Raw genomic sequence first — 19151 nt, 5'->3', positions numbered from 1 at the left:
TAAGTCATTGAACTAATAAAGAAGCGAAGAAAATACATATATATACAAATGACTAATTTAATTAATACATAAATCATACTCATATAACAAATGATCAATTTTATTAATAAGTAAATCATTAAGTAAATTAACAATTTTTAATGATAAGAAAAATATTTTTCAATTAGCCCTTTTATTAATAAATAAATCATTAAGTCAATTAACAATTTTTAATAATATGAGAAATATTTTTCAATAAACAATTTTAATAATTTATTATTACATAGGAGAATAATTTTTTTTTCCCTTGAGTATTGTGTTAAATTAATTAAAATTTATAATAAACAATAGTTGTAATTTCTAGTATTATTAGATTCATTCATATTTTATAATAAATCATTAAGTCAATTAACAATTTTTAATAATATGAAAAATATTTTTCAATAAACAATTTTAATAATTTATTATTACATAGGAGAATAATTTTTTTTTTCCCTTGAGTATTGTGTTAAATTAATTAAAATTTATAATAAACAATAGTTGTAATTTCTAGTATTATTAGATTCATTCATATTTTAAAAAAACTTTATGAATGTATTTGTAATTTGTCAAAAAATAAATATTTATGTTTCATAACTGACCAAGAATGCTTGCATAATTATGAAAAAACCTATTTCATAATTGACCAAAAACGTTTGCATAATTACGAAAAAATCTATTGGATAATTGACCAAGAATGCTTGCATAATTACGAAAAAACTTCACTCAACATATAGGCCAACATTAGTAAATTATTCAAAATAAAAGAATAAAATCATAAAGAAAAGATGAACCTCAAGCAGCTAAACACCTCTTTTATATGTATATATATATCATTTATCCACAAAATTAGTGTTAGGGAACAGCGTTCATGAGATATTATCTGCCTCTTTCTACTTGTTCAAAATGCCTAAGCTAGAGAGAAGTGAAAAAACAACCAACACACCGGGTATACATTTTAAGCATTCATTGGCATATCATTATCAGAAGGATACAACTGTTAACATACAACAGCCCTCTCACATACAAAATACAAACCCTAGGCATCCTTTCTGACAAAATTGAAGGGAAAAAAAAAAATCAAGGGGTAAATTTCAAGAAAAAAAGAAAAGAAAAAAAGAATTGAATGATCAAACTAGACTACTTTCCTCAATAACCAATCAGTTGAACAATGCTATCTCAAAACCTTGGCTACAACCACTGTTGAGTTTGAATCTCCCACCACTGCTTCCTCCAGCGGAGGCTTCACATACTTTCCTATCGTTTTCTGGCGATGCCGTTTCCTCATCCTCAACATTTTATCCTTACTGTGTTGTTTCCTCTTCTCCTCCTCTCGAATTTTTTGGTTTCTTTCCTTCTCATACACTCCTTGCCAAAAGACCTCGCCCGTTGACGGCCACAACCACCGTCTCCTCGAGTGATCAGAATCAGACTCCTCAGCTAGGTCCTCGTCCATGTTCTTAAGGGTGGCGTATGAGAACCATTTGACCCACATTTGACCCCTCCGGTTCTTCAACTTGTGCTGTTCTTGCATTGCTCCGGTCTCTGGATTCACATACACCATCCTTCGTGCACTATGGTATGCCCAGACGTTTACGAGTAGCTCAAGCACCCGGGAGTAGCAATGCTTGTCCTGCTGGATTATATACCAGTATTACGAGTCCTATAAAATAAACTTAATTGAAAACTAACTAAAAACGGCAGCCCAATACACGAGGCACCAACCATTGCAGGATCTAGGAAAGGTCAAATGTACACAATCTTATCCCCGCATGAAGAGTGACTATTTTTGTGTTTTGAATCCATGGAGCTCAAGTCATAAAAGAATTTTTCCAGGGAAGTTTCATTCTACCAGAGGATATCCAAATTTTGGATTCGGTATTGATAAAAGATCTTATGGTATGCTATTCAATTGCCGAGCCAAAAAAAATAAAAGTATATTATTCAACTCTTAACGATGAACTGATTTGATAGCTTACATATTGTAATTCATGATATTGAACTCTAAACACAAAATAAAATTATTAACCAAGGTTTATATATCAAGAAGTCAGAAACACCAGAGTTATTTTTAGGAGATAGATCTTCATTAGAACCCACAGTTGAAACAATCTTTATCTAAGAAAAATAGTCTTTGTGGTACATCTATATTGATCAGTTTTTGGTTCTGAATTGAGAAACCAAAAAAGGATGGTAAGATCAAAAGAACTATTTTGCAAGAACACACAAGCACACATTAATGTGCACTATCTGGGCGTTGTTTTTACAAATGAAGTTGTTTAAGTAGGAGAAAGTCACCTTGAAAAAACTCAGATGACAATAACCACTTTGATGGTGAGTTTCATAGAATTGTGCATCCAATGCATCTACAAACATTCTGCAAATGACATCACACAGTTACAAAAAACTTCGCAAGTCAATGAACTCTTAAAACCATATTGAGAGAAAAAATCATGACAAGCGGAAAGAGAACCAATTATGCAAATTTTGATACCTGGAAAACATTACAAACTCCAGGAAGGACTTGGTTGGTAAAACCCAGCTGTGCATGACAGACCACGTGTCCCCATCTATAGGCATGGGAGGCAGAGACGTCCAACCATTCTTTATGCCATACATCTTCTTTAGAGCCTCGGAAAAGGCAAATCTGCAACCAATAATGACGTGGAGAGAAGTAAACCTTTTTTTTCTTTTCGTAAGTAAATTATTTTAAGTAAAACGCTATATATATAAACAAATTTCTCATATAATTTTCTTATCATTAGGCACGAATGTATAGATCCCACATATATTTATTAATGTGGGTCCCACTAGCTTTGTGTCTAGAGGTAAGAATATATGGTGCGAAATCCGTTTATGTACAGCATTATCCTTTACTAAAGAGGCACCAAGAGGGCACAACCCGTGCATGAAATGGAGAGAAGTAAACTCGGTTGAACATCCAAATATAAAATGAAATCCTCGAGATAAAATGTGAAGTTACAGATCATAATTAAACAAAATCAAATCAGGTAATAGACATGACCACTCTTACTTGCAATTTCCAGCATTTATAGCATCACAGAATGACCAAAAATCCAGTTGTAATGGGTTTCTTGGATCCATATCCATACGAACCCAAAAGTAGAGAGTATCACCATGTGTTCGCGCTTCGATGGCGTCTAATAATGCAGTTTCAGCATTCTTAGAGAAAGATTCCTGTTTAAACCCCCACATTAGATATGAAGCAATACTGAGTTTAAAGCCCAAATACAAATTATCTCTGCATTTACTTTCTGCATCATCTATTGACTAAGTTGTACAGAGTTAAAGGTTACTGATAAGAAAGTTTCATCTCAACAAGAACACAAATCAACTATCGTGCAATGCTATCACAGCAAAGGAGCAGCACTTTTTAGAGAATTCAGAACTCCCCCAGTGTTTGATATTTTTAGAATTGCCATATTAAAGACAGAATCAGACAATATATTTTCTAAATTTCCTTGATAATTTTATGATGAAATTGTTCAGATCAAATTTCAACATATTTTGTCACAGTTGAAAACATCATAATTTCCATTTCTTCTTAAATTGCAAATAGCATGAGCGAACAACTGCCAACTTTTTCGTCAAAACTTTGTTCCAAGATGGCTTGTGGATCCAATGTAATTCATATTTAACCAAATATTAGAATATTCTACAGTACAAATTTTAAATCCTGGTTGCAACTCACATGTTAGGGGGTTGGGCAATCAGAAAAGTTTCATCTACAGACTACAGGTCACAAATGCTGCTGATGTCAACCAAAGGTCATATTGACATCAGCAACTCACAACGAAAGAAGAGTAAATGATACTCACAATCCATTTGTTGTCTTTTAGCCTTTCACAAAGCGAGTAGATCGATTCTAAAAGTGGAGTGTTAAAATCATTACTCTAAAAGAAATGCAAGTTTAACAGCAGATGCCAAGAGAGATTACATGCCTTCCTTGCTGTTGCTCTCCACGACTGGAACCCTATCCAAGCATTTTTGTGGATGCGGTCAACACGGTTAGCTATAGCAAAAAAGGCTCCATATTCACCAAGGGCATCTCGGTAGTAAGGGCTATTAAGAAGTGGAAGACGAGAAGTTGCATCAATATCATCTGCTCTGGGCCTTCGACCTTTAGTGGACTACAATCAACCAGTCCATGTGTTCATGTCAGATAGAAAAAGAGGGTTGCATAACTTTAAGGAAACAAGTACTATAATGACTACTAACAGTAAATCTAAGCCATGCTCAAATACATAGGTCATTTTTAAGTAGCATATGAATTTCAAATGTGTATTTGGAGCTTTAAAATCCCTCCTAAAATCCTATTTAAGGATTTTGAGAATTCTTATCAGTAAAGCATGCATAAAAAAAGGCTGACAACGAGCCTGATGACTTACCAGCCCAAGTCCGCGATAGAGTGAAGTACTGTGCAAAAAAGGCCAGGTTCCTTCCCCGAAGTATGGTTCATAGATGCATAATGGTTGACCTGTTCTTTCAAGCTCTCCATTATCCCTTTCATGCAAATCATTTTTAGACCGATCAGCCCTTTTGACACCTCGATATACTTCCTCCCATGTTCCACGAGGTTGATCAGTTCTGTCCTTTAACTGGATCAAATTCCAAAAGGACACATGAATTTCCAGAAGGACAAATATAATAATACCTATGAAGCACCAAAACTTCAAAATGGGTGTCGTGTGTTGAACACGTGGGACACAAACACTCCAGCGACATGCATGTCCACATGTCGGACATACCACATGGCGTGTTAATTTTTTAAATTACTATTTTTCTGCAAGACACTTTGGGGATACTTCACGGACAAGTGTGTCATGTGTTTGAACACGTGTGTCCAGACACCTTTGTAAGTTTCTTTTTTATAATTTTAGAAAGATAATTTAGGGTCAAAGTAAAATATAAACAAAGAGGAACGAAAATTAAAGGAATAAAAATACACCCACATATACATTGATGCATCTTAGTTATATCTGTGCCCTAAATTTAAATTCATATAAATAGCAAATAAAAATATATTTTAAAAAATTCCGCATCCCCACTCTTTTTATCCTAATTTTTTCAGTTTCATCGTATCCCTGTCCGTGTCCGTGATTCTTAGTATAATAGAGATGGTCATCAGAAAATTTTCAACCCAAAATTGTGAAAAATAGATAGCATCCTGCATCACTTACCAATTCGTTCTCTCGTCGCTTCCTTGTATTAGCCATCTCAGTGTATTTTTGCTCCTCCCATATACTATATAAGAATGTTTCATCTGTAGCAATTGCAGGACCAGAACGGGGTGTTTGAGTATGGTTCCACTCCTTTTCGATTTTCTCTAAAAATTTGTGGCTTCTCAACATTCGATTTGGATATGTTGAATCTGATATTGACTCAAATAGTTTCCATTGCCATTCCTCTTTTAATTTGCTAGGGATTTCATTGACAGCCTTGGAAGGTGCAACTTCGGATGGGAGCTTGAGAATGTTTTCTAGTAGAGAAGCATACCCTTCAACAGTTTCTAAAACCATAAGGTTTTTTGCAGTGTGTATGCCAATTTCTGCAATTTTGCGAGCTGGAGGTGATAACTGCCCGTCTGAGACCACTTCCGAGATTATCTTTGTGAGAACGCTTATATTCTCCTTTGGAAAAAGATAACCATTCACCCTGTCATCAACCTAATTGTTATTGTCAAGGCGGTCAGTAGCTTGCACAGAACACGTAAATGTATGATTTTCTAAAAAGTAACTAAATATAGAACAAACAAGTTGAAATATGAATTACATAGTTCCTCCGTCCCATTTTGTTTATCCATTTTGGGAATTCCAACTTTTTAAGGGGGCATGCAATAAATGCCTTGGAATCAAATTCGAAGACATTATTTTCTAACAATTGCCCCTTTATTTCTCTATTTCAAATATACTAATAACTATTTACAAGGGGTAGTTTTGAAAACTTACACACTTTATGCTTTGAAGTTTGAAAGTGGATAATCTTCTTGTGACATCCCAAAATGGAAAGATAGACAAACAAAACGGGACAGAGGGTGTAATAAATTATAACCATGAATCCCAAAATCTCAGTGATCATCAATGGTCTGTCCATATAATAGTTCATCCATACAGGTGATGAATATTAGAAATTAGTGACCCATATGTTAATCAGCTACAATAAATGAGATTCATTGAGAAAAGTATCTAACCACAAAATGATGGGATAGTTTGATTTAAAAGGTTTCAGTCCAAGTAAAATCATAACTAATGATAATTCTAAATTTTTAATGTAATCATATCCAACACCCAAACATTAGCAAAAACTTTTCTGAGATGTGAAATTTCACACTACAAAATTCTCTTAGCTCTAATAAAAATCTATAATAACCAAAAAACATGTATATGCAAAGAGAAAGCATCATTAGAAACATACATATTTTTTAATCATGGAAAGATCCGGAGCAATGACTGGCTTCCCAAAGCGCATGGCTTTTATGAAGATGTCCGGAAAAGATTGCTCTTCAAGGAAGGATCCATATATCACGATATCAGCCAAGCTTAGAACACTGTCTGCGTCTTCATCAATGGCATGCCTCACAATGTTCCTTGGGTATCTTAAGTTAAGAGCAATGGCCTATGCGCAAAAAAAAAAAAAAAAAAAAAAAAGAAGAAGAAGAAGAAGAAGAAGAAGATAAAACATTAACAATTAAAGCAAAAACCTAGATGAAACTAAAACAAGCAAGTACCTCAAGACATTAGACAAAGCTTTACCTCAACAGCCACGCTGTAATTTCCAGCCAAATCCCCACTTAAAACGATGATTTTAAGATGAGAATTCGAATTGTTATCAGATGGAAAGTCTGCAAGTAGTGGTAATAAAGCCTTTAAAACAAAGGCATGCTCCAGCCACAAACCTCTGTACGAAAATCGACTTCCCACAATCACGATAACAAAGTCTTCAGGCCCGTAATCCATCTTGACACGTAGATTATCTTTGTTAGGAACTATAAAGTTGTCTGCTTCCCATGCTTCAGCAGGAGAACCCGGAATAACAAAGTAGTTTCCAGAATCACATGCAGAGTAGAACATCTGACAAAAACACAGAAGGAGATCCAAAAACTTAACTTCAAAACCAACTTATGTATCTATAAAGCATGACTGCCAAATAATAGTATAATGATCATGATTAGGACCTCAAACAAGCTCAGGCAATATATTAAAAATATATTTCCTTCATTAAAAAAAAGGACATGATCAAAGTTGCAAGCTGCGAGTTGCGAGCTGCTATTTCTCTTCCTATCAATTGGTCGGTCCACTAGATGATATTGCTCAACGATTCGATTCATTAGTCTGGTACTAGTATCCTTCGGAATGAAGAATTCAAGTCAAGGGAGACAATGGGAGTGAGTTTGCTCCAGTTAATAAGCCAATAATCTACAATTTGCATACAACTCTTTACGTCCTCTTGGATTGCTCACCATGCTCTTGATTGGAACAACATATGATTAAAAAATTCTTACCATCCAATCATGTCAATTTTTGAAGGAAATTCAGCTACACAATTTTTTCCCCTAATTGATACTTGCATAAATTGACGGTTATGTTCTTATTGAGAGGTCGTGACCTAGGGTAGCACAATAGCAAATGTTATCCACCTCCAGCATAGTGGAGCGGGTTCAATTCACAAGAATTAGCCTCTCCACTAAAAAGTGGGTTCAGGCAGCCTGCCTACTATATCTCCCAAACCCTAAGGGGCTATTTGGCATCCCCTATATTAGCACACTTTTTTATCTTTTATCTTTTTTGAATCACATCACTTCTCTACTTTTTTGCACATATTTTTCAAAAAAATATATTTATTTAGATCATCCCAAACACCCACCCTCTAAGTAAGAGTGGTAACAACCTTTCCTTATTGCCCTTCCTATGGACACCATGTCTTCACATTACACTAACAAAATGAACAAGAGACTTGTCTAATGAATATTACCGGCAGCACATAGTTTGGGAAGACCACAACAGTAGCACGGTTGAAGGATTTCTTCCAATCATTTACAAGCTCAACCTGGCCACTCGACATGTATTGTCTCAAACGAGTAGCAAGTGTTCTTTCATGGATGCTCCATATAAGGGGTACAGACTTGAAAGGTTCCTGGAGAAGACTGTGACAAGTAAAATCATTCACTTTAATTGAAAATTGAAAATAGATGCTACCGAACTATTATCAGGTTGTGAATTAAAGAAACTTATCCAAAGAAAGTGGTGAAACACTCATGAAGTAATTAGTAACCATGTGTTTTGCCGCTGCATCATATTTAGATAAATGTATAACCAAATAAAGAAATGAAATAACACAAACAAACACAAGCATTCATATAAACCATCATCATTGAGAGACTATATGCACAAAGCCAAAGGATATCTCAGAGTTTGGATTATGTACATAGAACTACAAAAGGTTATTGCAAAGGTTCACTAGATATCTTATCAAGTGACACTGGAACTACCAAGACCTCACTCTGACCAGCAGAATGTCCCTACTGTTTGGTTTGATTTTCAGATTTTCTGAATTTTTTTTCAAAAACTAGAAACTAGTTTGATAAAAAAAATAAATAACAAAAAGATTTTTTGAATTTTCAAAAATTATTTCCGCCCCCACAAAGATAAAACCATAATGAAAATGATGGGTATTTTTTCATTTTTTCACCAAATTAGTTGCGGAAATTTTGGATGTTACAGAGAAATAAATGAGAAGGCATAGACATGTACAGTTTTAACCATAAGAAATAATAACGAGAAGGAGCAAAAGAGATTCTTGAGGTTTACTCTACTCAAAAACACAACATAATGACAGCCCCAACTGTTAGAGGTTAACTACAAAATATTGATCCACCCACTAATTTATTTGGGGCAATATAAGTAGTAATCCAACATTTCATTGCTTAATAACTTTGAACCTAATTTCTTTTCGGCCTAGCCCTAGCCCTTCCAACCTTATCACATAACCCATCCATCTTGGATCATATAGAAGCAAATTCTCAACCAATGTTTGCAAGTATTAGACAATGTGAAGTATATCCTCATCTCAGGCAGTTTAGCATAGTATCAGGTGTATTAACACTGGCAGAAAAATTAGTCAAGTTAATTTTCATCACGTTAATCATAATTCAAATCCTTGTACAGGAAGCATATGCAACAATGTATACAGAGAAACCAACCAATCACAAGAAAAATCTAGGACAAATTTGAGTGATTTCTGAAATCTTATAAAGGATTCATCAACAATTAAATTAGATAAGATAAAAATGAAATTCAGGGATGTTTAGTTAGATGGACTGTGATATATAACTCTGCAGTTAAAAAAATGGCAAGAAAGAAAAACTTGAGCCCAACATACAAAGTAGGAAGTTTGTGGAATCATTAAGCAACATGATAGAACTTACCGAGAAAAGACTTCCCTGGATTCAATTGAATTCACAATTATGCCATCATAGCTGCAAGAAGCATATACCATAATGAGAAATGAAGAAGATTTATTGATTCTCATTTATTTAGAATTAACAAGCAACCTCTAATAGATGTTTTATCAACTCTGTTCTTAAACTGTAGGCAGTGTATAGACATCCAAAAAAGCTTTGGATTTTTTGTTTTTTCATTTGCGAAAATTATATAAGATAACAATTTTCATCACCAAAAGGTACTAAGAACAACTATAGAAATCTTTACAAGAAGTTGCATTTCTGTTTAGGCCACCACATAACTTTGCTGATAGTTTCTAATAACAATAACAATGAGGTAGATCAAAAACTACAAATGATCTAAGGACAACAAAGGCATTGTATACAAACAGAAAAACAACAGAATCGACTGTTTTTGTGCTAGATGGGAGCATGATTTTAAAAATTAGCCATTACATATAACATCAGCCGTTATGTAACGGGATTTTGGATTTTTGATTTTTTTTTTTTCACTAATATATCGAACGATACTGTCCAATATAGATTAATATATGACCGCATCGCCAATATTGATACATATCCTCATAGTTTTTTAAAAAGCTCTAGGCGCATCGAGGCGCCAAGGTCACCTGGAGCCTAAGCGCCGAGGCGCGAGGCGAAACACGCGCCTCACGAAAGCGAGGCGCAAGTTATAGAAGTTAAGCAAAATATTAATATAGTACAATTTTCAACATAAGCAAATATTTAATATGTATATTATTAATTTTTTTAATAAGAAAAGAAGAGAAGAGAAGAAGAAAAAAAAATAATTAATTTTTTTAATATATATATTATTTTATTTATTTATTATATTTTTTAAATAATGTGTTTCAATTAATTTTTTTATTTTATTTTATATACATGTGTTTATTTTTTTTATTACTATGTATAAATATATATTATATTTTATATATTATCTATAAGTATATTATATATTATATAATAGGTATTGTAGGTATTATATAATATTATATATATACATATATGAATCAAGAAGATAAAAGAGGAAGAGACAGAAGCGAGAAGATAAAGAGGGGGAGATAGAAGCGAGCGAGAGAGAGAGATCGAGAGATTGATCGCAATTGCGATTGCGATCGCGAGAAAGAAGGCAATAAAGAGAGAGATCGCGATTGCGATCGTAAGAGAGACGGTGAGAGAGAGAGAGAGAGAGCAATCGTGAGCGAGAGGGCAATTGCGGCCCTTCGTCGTTGTCTTCTTCTTCTCCACTAGGTTTTTTTTTTTTTTTTCCCCTGCACTTTTGACCCACGTTTTGATCATTTGATATTGTAAATGAAAATTTATTCCATGTGGGTATTCACGCCAAAACCAGATGGGCTGTAGCAGTAGAAGAAATGCAAAGCGCCAAAAGCGCACGCCTCGAGCCTCAGGAAAAATCGCACGCCTCGTCGCCTTAGTTGCGCCTCCTCTATGTCGCCTCGCCTCGCTATGCATGAGGCGCAGAGCTGCGCCTCGCCTCACCTTGAGCTTAGGCGCGCTTTTCAAAACACTGTGGTTGGGTTTGGAGGATCCTATATTAGTTCTCATCTTTTAAGAGTCCAGGATAAACTTTAGTCTGCAGTTGATTATAGATGAGAGAATAAACATGACAAGCATACAATAGCCAATCTACAACGACATCCATCTTCTCACTGGTTTTGATGATAGTGACGGGAATTCCCATATCTTTCCAAACCGAAAGCACAGGACCATCTTCAAGCGAATAAACCTGCAATTAGAATACAACACAAGATGCTAAGACAACTATATTTATCTTATAGAATATTGCAATCAAGGAAATTAAAACAAACAACATAAATATTTGACATACACAAAACAACTCAACCACTTTAGGAGATAGGAATGCCCTTTAGAGACAACCAAGGCAAGTATTTCAAGATCTCAATGCTTTATGTGGTTCACCGGAATGAAGTGGAATGGAGTGATTATTCCATCATAATGTCTATTCTCACGTTTGGTTCACTAAGAAAAAAATGGAAAATGCATTACAAATGGAATCATCATTCACCAGTGTAAGAGAATAGTCATTCAAAGGAATAACTAAGTAATGACCATTCTATTTCATTCCAGTGAACCAAACATTACATAGTAGTTACAAGAGAGGGAGTAATTCTTACAATAAGCATGATGATATTAATGGTACGATGCCTGAAACAAAAATGTCCTGCTAGCAGTATGCCACCTAATTTGATTTTCCTAATCCCCAAAACAAATAGGATAGATGCACATGTTTTGTGAGTGTGTGTGTGTGCGCGCGCGAGTGTGTGTGCGTGCATGTGCGGGGGAGAGAGAGAGAGAGAGAGAGAGTGGAGGATAGGAAGAATCCTTTAAGCCAATACATCAAATTTCCATAAAAGATTGACCCTCTAGACCCTATGTATAATAGCTCCTACTTGATAGCCCTTCAAATGTCCTTCCACAGCATCACAGACCAATTCGTGTCCAATTCTGTTCACAGCCTCGGGATTCAGGAGTCCCAATCAGTAGGCTAAATGATACTAAACCTTTCACATCAAATGCAAATCATTTCATATCCATCATCTTGTGCCCTTGTCCATGACTGACCTAGGAACCCCTAATACTCTTCCTCAGGTCCTCCAGGTTGTGAATATTTACAGCTCACAGTAAAGTTCAAATATAAATACGAAGAACAATAATAAAGCAGCTGAAGAGGAAAAGCATGCGTGGCAAGTTGGCAACAAAGCTATCAGAGCCCCTTGTTGGTTATATAGGGAACTGCCTCGTTTGGCAAGTGACTTTTTTAGTCAAAAAGTTACTAAAAAAATTAAAAAGCCAACAATCTATACCAAAAAATCAAAAATTTTCTTTTCTCTCTACTTTTTGCACATATTTTCGTAAAAAATCAAAAAGTCGTCCCAAACATACTAGTTTTTTTTAGCTCACATTTTAGCCAAATAGCCAAAAAGTTACTAAATTAGCCTGTTCCCAAACGAGGCCAATCTGATGTGACTATTAGTCTATCAAAGAGTTCACACCCAAATGCATGGCCCATCCTTGATTGTTAAAGACTTCACACTCAAATGCATGGCCCATCCTTGATTGTTAAGACTTCACACCCAATGGCATGGACCATCCTTGATCGTTAAAGACTTCACACCCAAATGCATGGACCATCCTTGATCGTCCTTGCCTTACAAAGAGGCTAGAATGGGAACTCAATAACCTCAAGTTCAAGATATTTACTTTTATTTCCCTGAACGGTAGATGAGAGTTAATGTGTAGTATCTAGAGTAGAGTGAGGCAACAGCAATGAGAAGATCGGATAAACTAGTTAAGGAACAGCTTGGCTAAATCAAGTCCAACTGAGACACAACCTAAAGATACAAGAATTCACCAATTCGTCTTAAATGGCCAGTGGGCCTGAACTAAAACAAGTATTCACTGAGGAATCTGCAGATTCTACACCAGCATCTATGACTAAAGATTGAACTAAAACAAGTATTACAGGCTCTCTACTTTCCTCCAATTGACTAGTTTCAAGCTTCCCCTAACAACACATCTAAGATACCCGAAAAGCTAATATGTTTGCATTGAAAAGCCCCTCTACAACCAAGTTGGTTCGCAAGTTTGTATAAAGAAACTCATTTCCTTTGGAAACATGTCATACTCTCTCTTTTTTCTTTTTTTGGATGCCCGAGAACTCTACCTAAGCTCCTTTGGACCCACCCTAGGCATGTAAACTCGAGGTTCAAAGGCTACCCCTAAGTCTGTGGACCAGGAAAAAGGAGGGGAGTCGAACCTCAGACCTGCTGGATAGAAACATGTCATACTCAGTGCACACAGCTCCGGCAGCCTTCCCCCACTTTTTGTGGAAATACTTGTGACTCGAAATCACGTGGGCAGATAACACTTGTCATCACTCCACCAGGTCACATCCTTTTTCCTCAGGAAACACATATGGAATAAATTATGAAATGTGATACCCTAGAAGCTTCATTAGCCCCCATTTCAATAATTTGCTAGTTGTATGTTCAGTAGTCTCTCATAAAATGCATGTTCAACCAAGTATAAAAGCTTTAAGAAAACAGCAAAATTATATCAATGAAATAAGTCTCATCCAAGTCTGTCCCAAAAATTCAAATCAATCCACTTTGCCGACATGAACACCTAATTTAAAACTTAAAAACATATATATAAATAAATAAATCAAAATCACTGATCAATGAAATTACCTCAATTTTATACCCAATCTCCCGCAAGGCAGCAGCAACAGTGACCATCAGTATCTGTTGTGGATCAACTAACAGATCTGAAAAAACCTAGAAGTAGAAATCAAAATAGTACAAATTAAAACCCCAATAGCCACACTACCCAATAAACAATTCACTCAGAATATATATATATATATAAACTAAACCATGCAAAAACACATCCACCATGAATCTTCACAAAATAATGATTGACCAAATCAACACATCACTGTCAAACTAATTCCAATCAGAACTCAAAACAACAAGAAGAACATAAAATTGGTACCAAATATCACTACTCACCAAAGCAAGCTAGGGTTTTCTGAACCCAAACCTCAGTCTTCTCCTCGAAACAGAAGACATATTGACCTCATTAGACTCTTTCAAATTTAGCCAAAATCTAGCCCACCAATCTCCTTCCATAAAATCAAATCCCCAGAAGTAGAAATCAAAATAGTACAAATTAAAACCCCAATAGCCACACTACCCAATAAACAATTCACCCAGAATATATGTATATATATATAAACTAAACCATACAAAAACAAATCCACCATAAATCTTAACAAAATAATGATTAACCAAATCAACACATCACTACCAACACAATTCCAGTCAGAACTGAAACAACAATAAGAACATAAAATATAAATTGGTACCAAATATCACTACTCACCAAAGCAAGCTAGGGTTTTCTGAACCCAAATCTCACTCCTCTTCTTGAAACAGAAGACATATTGACCATATTAGACTCTTTTTTAAATTTAGCCAAATGCTTTGATGGCTCAAACTTAAAATCTTCCCCAAAATCTAACCCATCAATCTCCTTCCATAACATCAAATCCCCGTAAGTAGAAATCAGAATAGTACAAATTAAAACCCCAATAGCCACACTACCCAATAAACAATTAAATCATAATATATGTACATATATAAACTAAAACCGTGCAAAAACACATCCACCGTAAATCTTCACAAAATAATGATTGACCAAATCAACACATCACTATCAAACTAATTCCAATCAGAACTTTTTTTTTTTTTTTGGGGGGGGGGGGGGGGGGGGGGGGGGGGGGTTTACATCAGAAATAAGTTCCAATCAGAACAGAAAACAACAAGAACAACATAAAATTGGTACCAAATATCACTACTCACCAAAGCAAGCTGAGGTTTTCTATACCCAAATCTCACTCTTCTTGAAACAGAAGAGATATTGACCTCATTGGACTCTTTTTGAAATTTAGCCAAAAGCTTTGATGGTTCAAACTTAATATCTTTCCCAAAATCTAACCCACCAATCTCCTTCCATAACATCAAATCCCAAGAAGCTAATTCCTCTTCTCCTCTCCATGAATTCTTCGATTTTTCAATCACTGAACCAGGCAAGAACATCTGAAAGAGAACAAGAAAGAAGAAGAACACAGCAACTGTGCAAATCCATTGAAGATAATCAATCTTCTTGAACAAGAACAGCCTAACGAATCTCGATCTGGGCCTTTGACCAAATGGGTTTCTCTCATTCCTGCTCGCTGATGATGAAGAGCGAAGCAGAGTTTGATCTCTCTTCAACGAAAAGCCACTTTCAAGAGAACCCATTTAGAGTCCCATCAACAAAAACTCATAGAAATTGACAAAACATGTACGTATATATATGTGTGTGGAGAGCAATATAGAAATACAGAGATGGAAATCAAGATTGAGCGGGGAGAAAGACAAAAGAATGGCTTTTTGCTGTTTTGAGAAATGGGTTTTAGTTACAGAGTGTTACAGAGTCGCTTTTGTTTTGTGCCATTAAAGAATTCAAGAATACAGCTGTGTAGGAAGAGAGAGAAAAGAACGAAAGGAAGGAGGTGACATATATATATATATAGAGAGAGAGAGAGAGAGAGAGAGCGCGCGCTCAATCTCCGCTTTGTCGACGTGGATTTGGTCGGCATTGATTGACAAACGATGGCCTTAATCGATATTTACATAAAGGAATATATATCTAATTATTGAATTTTCGTTTTTTTTTAATATCATCTAATTTATTAGGGTGTGTTTGGTAACGTTTACGTTTTCAGTTTATATTTATAAAAATTTTATAAATTGATTTTTGTTTATTTTTAGAAAAACATAAACTACAAACACGTTTGATAATTGATAAAATATTTAAAAAAATTTTAAAATATAAAAAAAGGTAAGAAATAGCAAGTGGTGGCAAGTGGCGGCGGAAGACGGTGGTGGAAAGTGGTGACGGTGGGTGGTGGCGGGTGGGTGGTGGTGGTGGTGGGTGGGTGGGTGATGGTGGCGGGTGGTGGATGGTAACGAGTTGCGGGTGGTGGGTGGTGGTGGCAGGTGGGTAGCGAATAGCGGGTGGTGGTAGTGGCAGGTGGGTGGTACTGGCGAGTAGGTGGCAGGTGGTGGTGATGGGTGGGTGGGTAACGGTGACGGGTGGTAGCGAGTGGGTGGCGGTGGCGAGTGGGTGGCGGATGGCGGATGGTGGGTGGTGGCCGGTGGATGGTGGGTAGTGGGTGGTGATGGTGGGTGGATGGGTGACGGTGGCGGGTGGTGGGTGGTAGCGAATGGGTGGTGGTAGTAGGCGGGTGGTGGTGGTGGTGGTGGGTGGGTGACGGTGACGGTGACGGGTGGTCAGTAGTAACTAGTTGGTGGTGGTGGTGGTGGCATGTGGGTGGCGGGTGGGTGGTAGGTGGTGGTGGTGGCAGGTGGGTGGCGGGTGAGTGGTGCGTGGTGGTGGGTGGCAGGTGGGTGGTGGTGGCAAGTAGGTGGCGGGTGGTGGTGGCAGGCGGTGGATGGTAGTGGCGGGTGGCTGGTGGCGGGTGGCGGGTGGCTGGTGGTGGTGGTGGCGGCGAGGAGTGCGTGGTGGTGGCGAGTGGGTGGCAGGTGGGTGGTAGCTGGTGGTGGCGGGTGGTAGCAGGTGGGTGGTGAGTGGTGGTGGTGGTGGGGGTGGGGATGGGTGGGGGTGGGTGGTGGGTGGTGGTGGCGGAAGACCGTGGTGGAAAATGGTAGCAGGTGGTGGCTAGTGTTGGGTGGTAAAAAAAAAAACTGAAAACTCAAAATGAAAACACATTTTTTGTGTTTTCATTTTTTGGCTAAATTTATAAACTGAGACCACTGATTTATAAATCAAAAATTTTACCAAACAAGTTTTTATTTGAGTTTTTAAAATTTTTATAAATATAAACTGAAAACTGAAAACGTAAGTGTTACCAAACGGTACCTTAAAATTGCATTGATTTATATTAACAAAAATGCTTTAGAGCTCTAATAAAAGAGTTCTAATAGCTCTAATGGGAAGGTGGGGCCCACCCTGATGTGATGTTTGTGTCTTGTTTTATTTTGTTTTTTTTTTTTTTTTTTTGCTTTGACACATCACTAGAGCTCAAATTAGAGCTCTAGATTTAGAGCTCTCTAGCATTTCCCTTATATTAATTCGTGCTACTCTATTTGATATTAACAATTTAAATTTTAGAATTTATAATTCGTTCGAGAAGTGGCTCGATTTTACTATAGTTAATAGATATATATTTCTAACATCTAATAAAATATAAAGTAAAAACAAATATATAAAATTTATTATAAATTAATAGTTATATGTATAAAAAATATTACGTGAATTAGTTTGTGTTATATATATATATATATATATATATATTATGTAAATTAGTATTGTACATCATATAAATACTTGATAATTGTTTAAGAATATTTTTCAATCTGCTAATGCGCTTCAGACTGTTCAAACTGTAATTTATCAAACCATCAATCCATCAAACTGCTATTTAATTTATAATTTGACTTTCAAACCGCTCAAACCGCACCGCTTACAACCCTATCTATATCTGTATGCTTGTTTGTTTAATTTCACTTTATCTTTCATATTTGTTAAGAGAAATTTAGTGCTTAATATAACACATGTTATTCTATTTGGGTCACATTATTTTTTTATCACATGATTTTAAACTTAATCCATATTTTACATTTTTTCATAAAAATTTAAAAAATATACTAATCTAACACTTCCCGAACAATCTCTTATAACCTTCCTCTTCAATTTTTAATAATAAGAAAGATCTACAATAAAAAAAAAAATTGATTTAAAGTCCTTCACTCGCACCCATATATCATACCCAATCACCGTCCAGGTTGTCCATGGCGGCGGAGGGATTGGTTTTTGGCTAATATTTTTTAGGGTAAACTACCAATTGGTCCTAATAGTTGGACTTAATTCTCATCAAGTCCTATTGAAAATAAATCTTGATAAAATAGTCGCTAAAAAAAATTTGTGACAATTTTTTATATATGTCATTAAAAATTAACAATTAATGACTTTTTTTGTCATGATTTTGATAAATTATCGTTAAAAATTATAATTAGTGACTTTTTTTATAACAATTTTTTCTCATAGGACCTATTAGACAATAAATTTACTTATTAGGACCTACACAAGGTTTTAAAAAGCGGCCGCAACCATTATGTAACGCTGTTACGTAATGATTTTGGTGGTTACTGCCACCCGTTACGACCGCTTTTGCAGTGTGATTGAGATTCACAGGTGTGTCAGCTATAGCGGCTGCCGTAGCGGTCGTAACAGTGCCGTAACGGTGATGTAGGCCGAAAGGTACCACATTGAGGCCACTTAGGTTACATTTTTTGTCTTTTAATTTTATTTATTTGGTGGAGATGATGCGTTTCGTGCACTTGTACGGATTTGACAGGAAATATGAAAATTCAATCAAAAGGGGCGCGAAATCAAAATCTCCGAGCGAGACGTGAAAAATTCGAGTCCACCAGACCACCGCACGTGCGACCAAGTTCCACCGTACGCGCGGTCCACCACCGCACGAGCGGGCCACCTAGGGACGCGTGCACGGACTTTTTGGTTTATTTTGCTCCGAATAAAAGACAGAAAATCAAACACAGTTAGGGTTCGAAAATTGAATACAGAAAGGAGGGAAGCTAGGGTTCCAAAGGGGGAGACACTACCAAAGCTTGGAAAACACTTCCATGGGGGCTTCTTCTTCATCTTCTTCCTCTTTCCACTCCTCCATGAGTAGCTAGTCGTATTTTCTAGGGTTTTGATGAAACCCTAGCTATGTAATGGAATTTTTCACGAGCTTTCATTATAACTTGGTTTGAATGAATGTATGGATATTTTAGAAGTTTATAAATAATTGTTTCGTTCTTCTCTTCAAGCATTTTACTCTCTGTGATTGTTTAATGTTTTCCATACATTAGTATTCTTTGTGTTTGTATTCAAAGTACGAGACGAGTCGTTTTGCTAACATAGTTTAGAGCAAACGACTCGTACTACTCGGGATGATTCGTGCCTATACATTGAATGCAACAACGGAGATTCGACGGACAGAGAGGGTTATAGGACGCCGGCGGTGAGATGGTTTTGG

The 19151-nt window shown here is 36.2% G+C and overlaps 1 protein-coding gene across 5 annotated transcripts; it reads right to left on the bottom strand.

The window, feature by feature from the left end:
* Positions 1-970: 970 nt before the first annotated feature.
* LOC114260743 (uncharacterized) lies at positions 971-15698 on the bottom strand. Of its 5 annotated transcripts, none has more exons than XM_082917089.1 (14): positions 14902-15698; positions 13729-13815; positions 11134-11243; positions 9464-9514; positions 8011-8182; positions 6792-7109; positions 6454-6654; positions 5220-5705; positions 4428-4637; positions 3981-4169; positions 3053-3216; positions 2513-2665; positions 2317-2395; positions 971-1681 (listed from the first exon to the last, which is right to left on the bottom strand). In XM_082917089.1, exons 1-14 carry the CDS (start codon positions 15340-15342, stop codon positions 1673-1675), a joined length of 2670 nt encoding a protein of 889 aa, XP_082773215.1. In that variant the 5' UTR covers positions 15343-15698; the 3' UTR covers positions 971-1672. The 5 variants fall into 5 exon arrangements, with proteins under 5 accessions (XP_082773215.1, XP_082773213.1, XP_082773214.1 ...); XM_082917087.1 differs by having other exon boundaries at positions 971-1654; XM_082917088.1 differs by having other exon boundaries at positions 971-1651.
* Between the last annotated feature and the right edge of the window lie 3453 nt (positions 15699-19151).

The sequence above is a fragment of the Camellia sinensis genome, chromosome 2, assembly GCF_055761805.1.
Source record: "Camellia sinensis isolate YWXY chromosome 2, ASM5576180v1, whole genome shotgun sequence".
Taxonomy (NCBI): Eukaryota; Viridiplantae; Streptophyta; class Magnoliopsida; order Ericales; family Theaceae; genus Camellia; species Camellia sinensis.
This window is presented reverse-complemented; position numbering and strand designations above follow the sequence as displayed.

Bases quoted from the DNA above. Each gene is read 5' to 3' on its own strand.
- LOC114260743 (XM_082917087.1), bottom strand. From the start codon at position 15,342: ATGGGTTCTCTTGAAAGTGGCTTTTCGTTGAAGAGAGATCAAACTCTG. The intron at 5,706-6,453 runs GTATGTTTCTAA...AATAACAATTAG, and splicing joins TTTCCATGATTAAAAAATAT to GTTGATGACAGGGTGAATGG. The intron at 2,666-3,052 runs GTAAGAGTGGTC...TATTGGTTGCAG, and splicing joins ATAAATGCTGGAAATTGCAA to ATTTGCCTTTTCCGAGGCTC.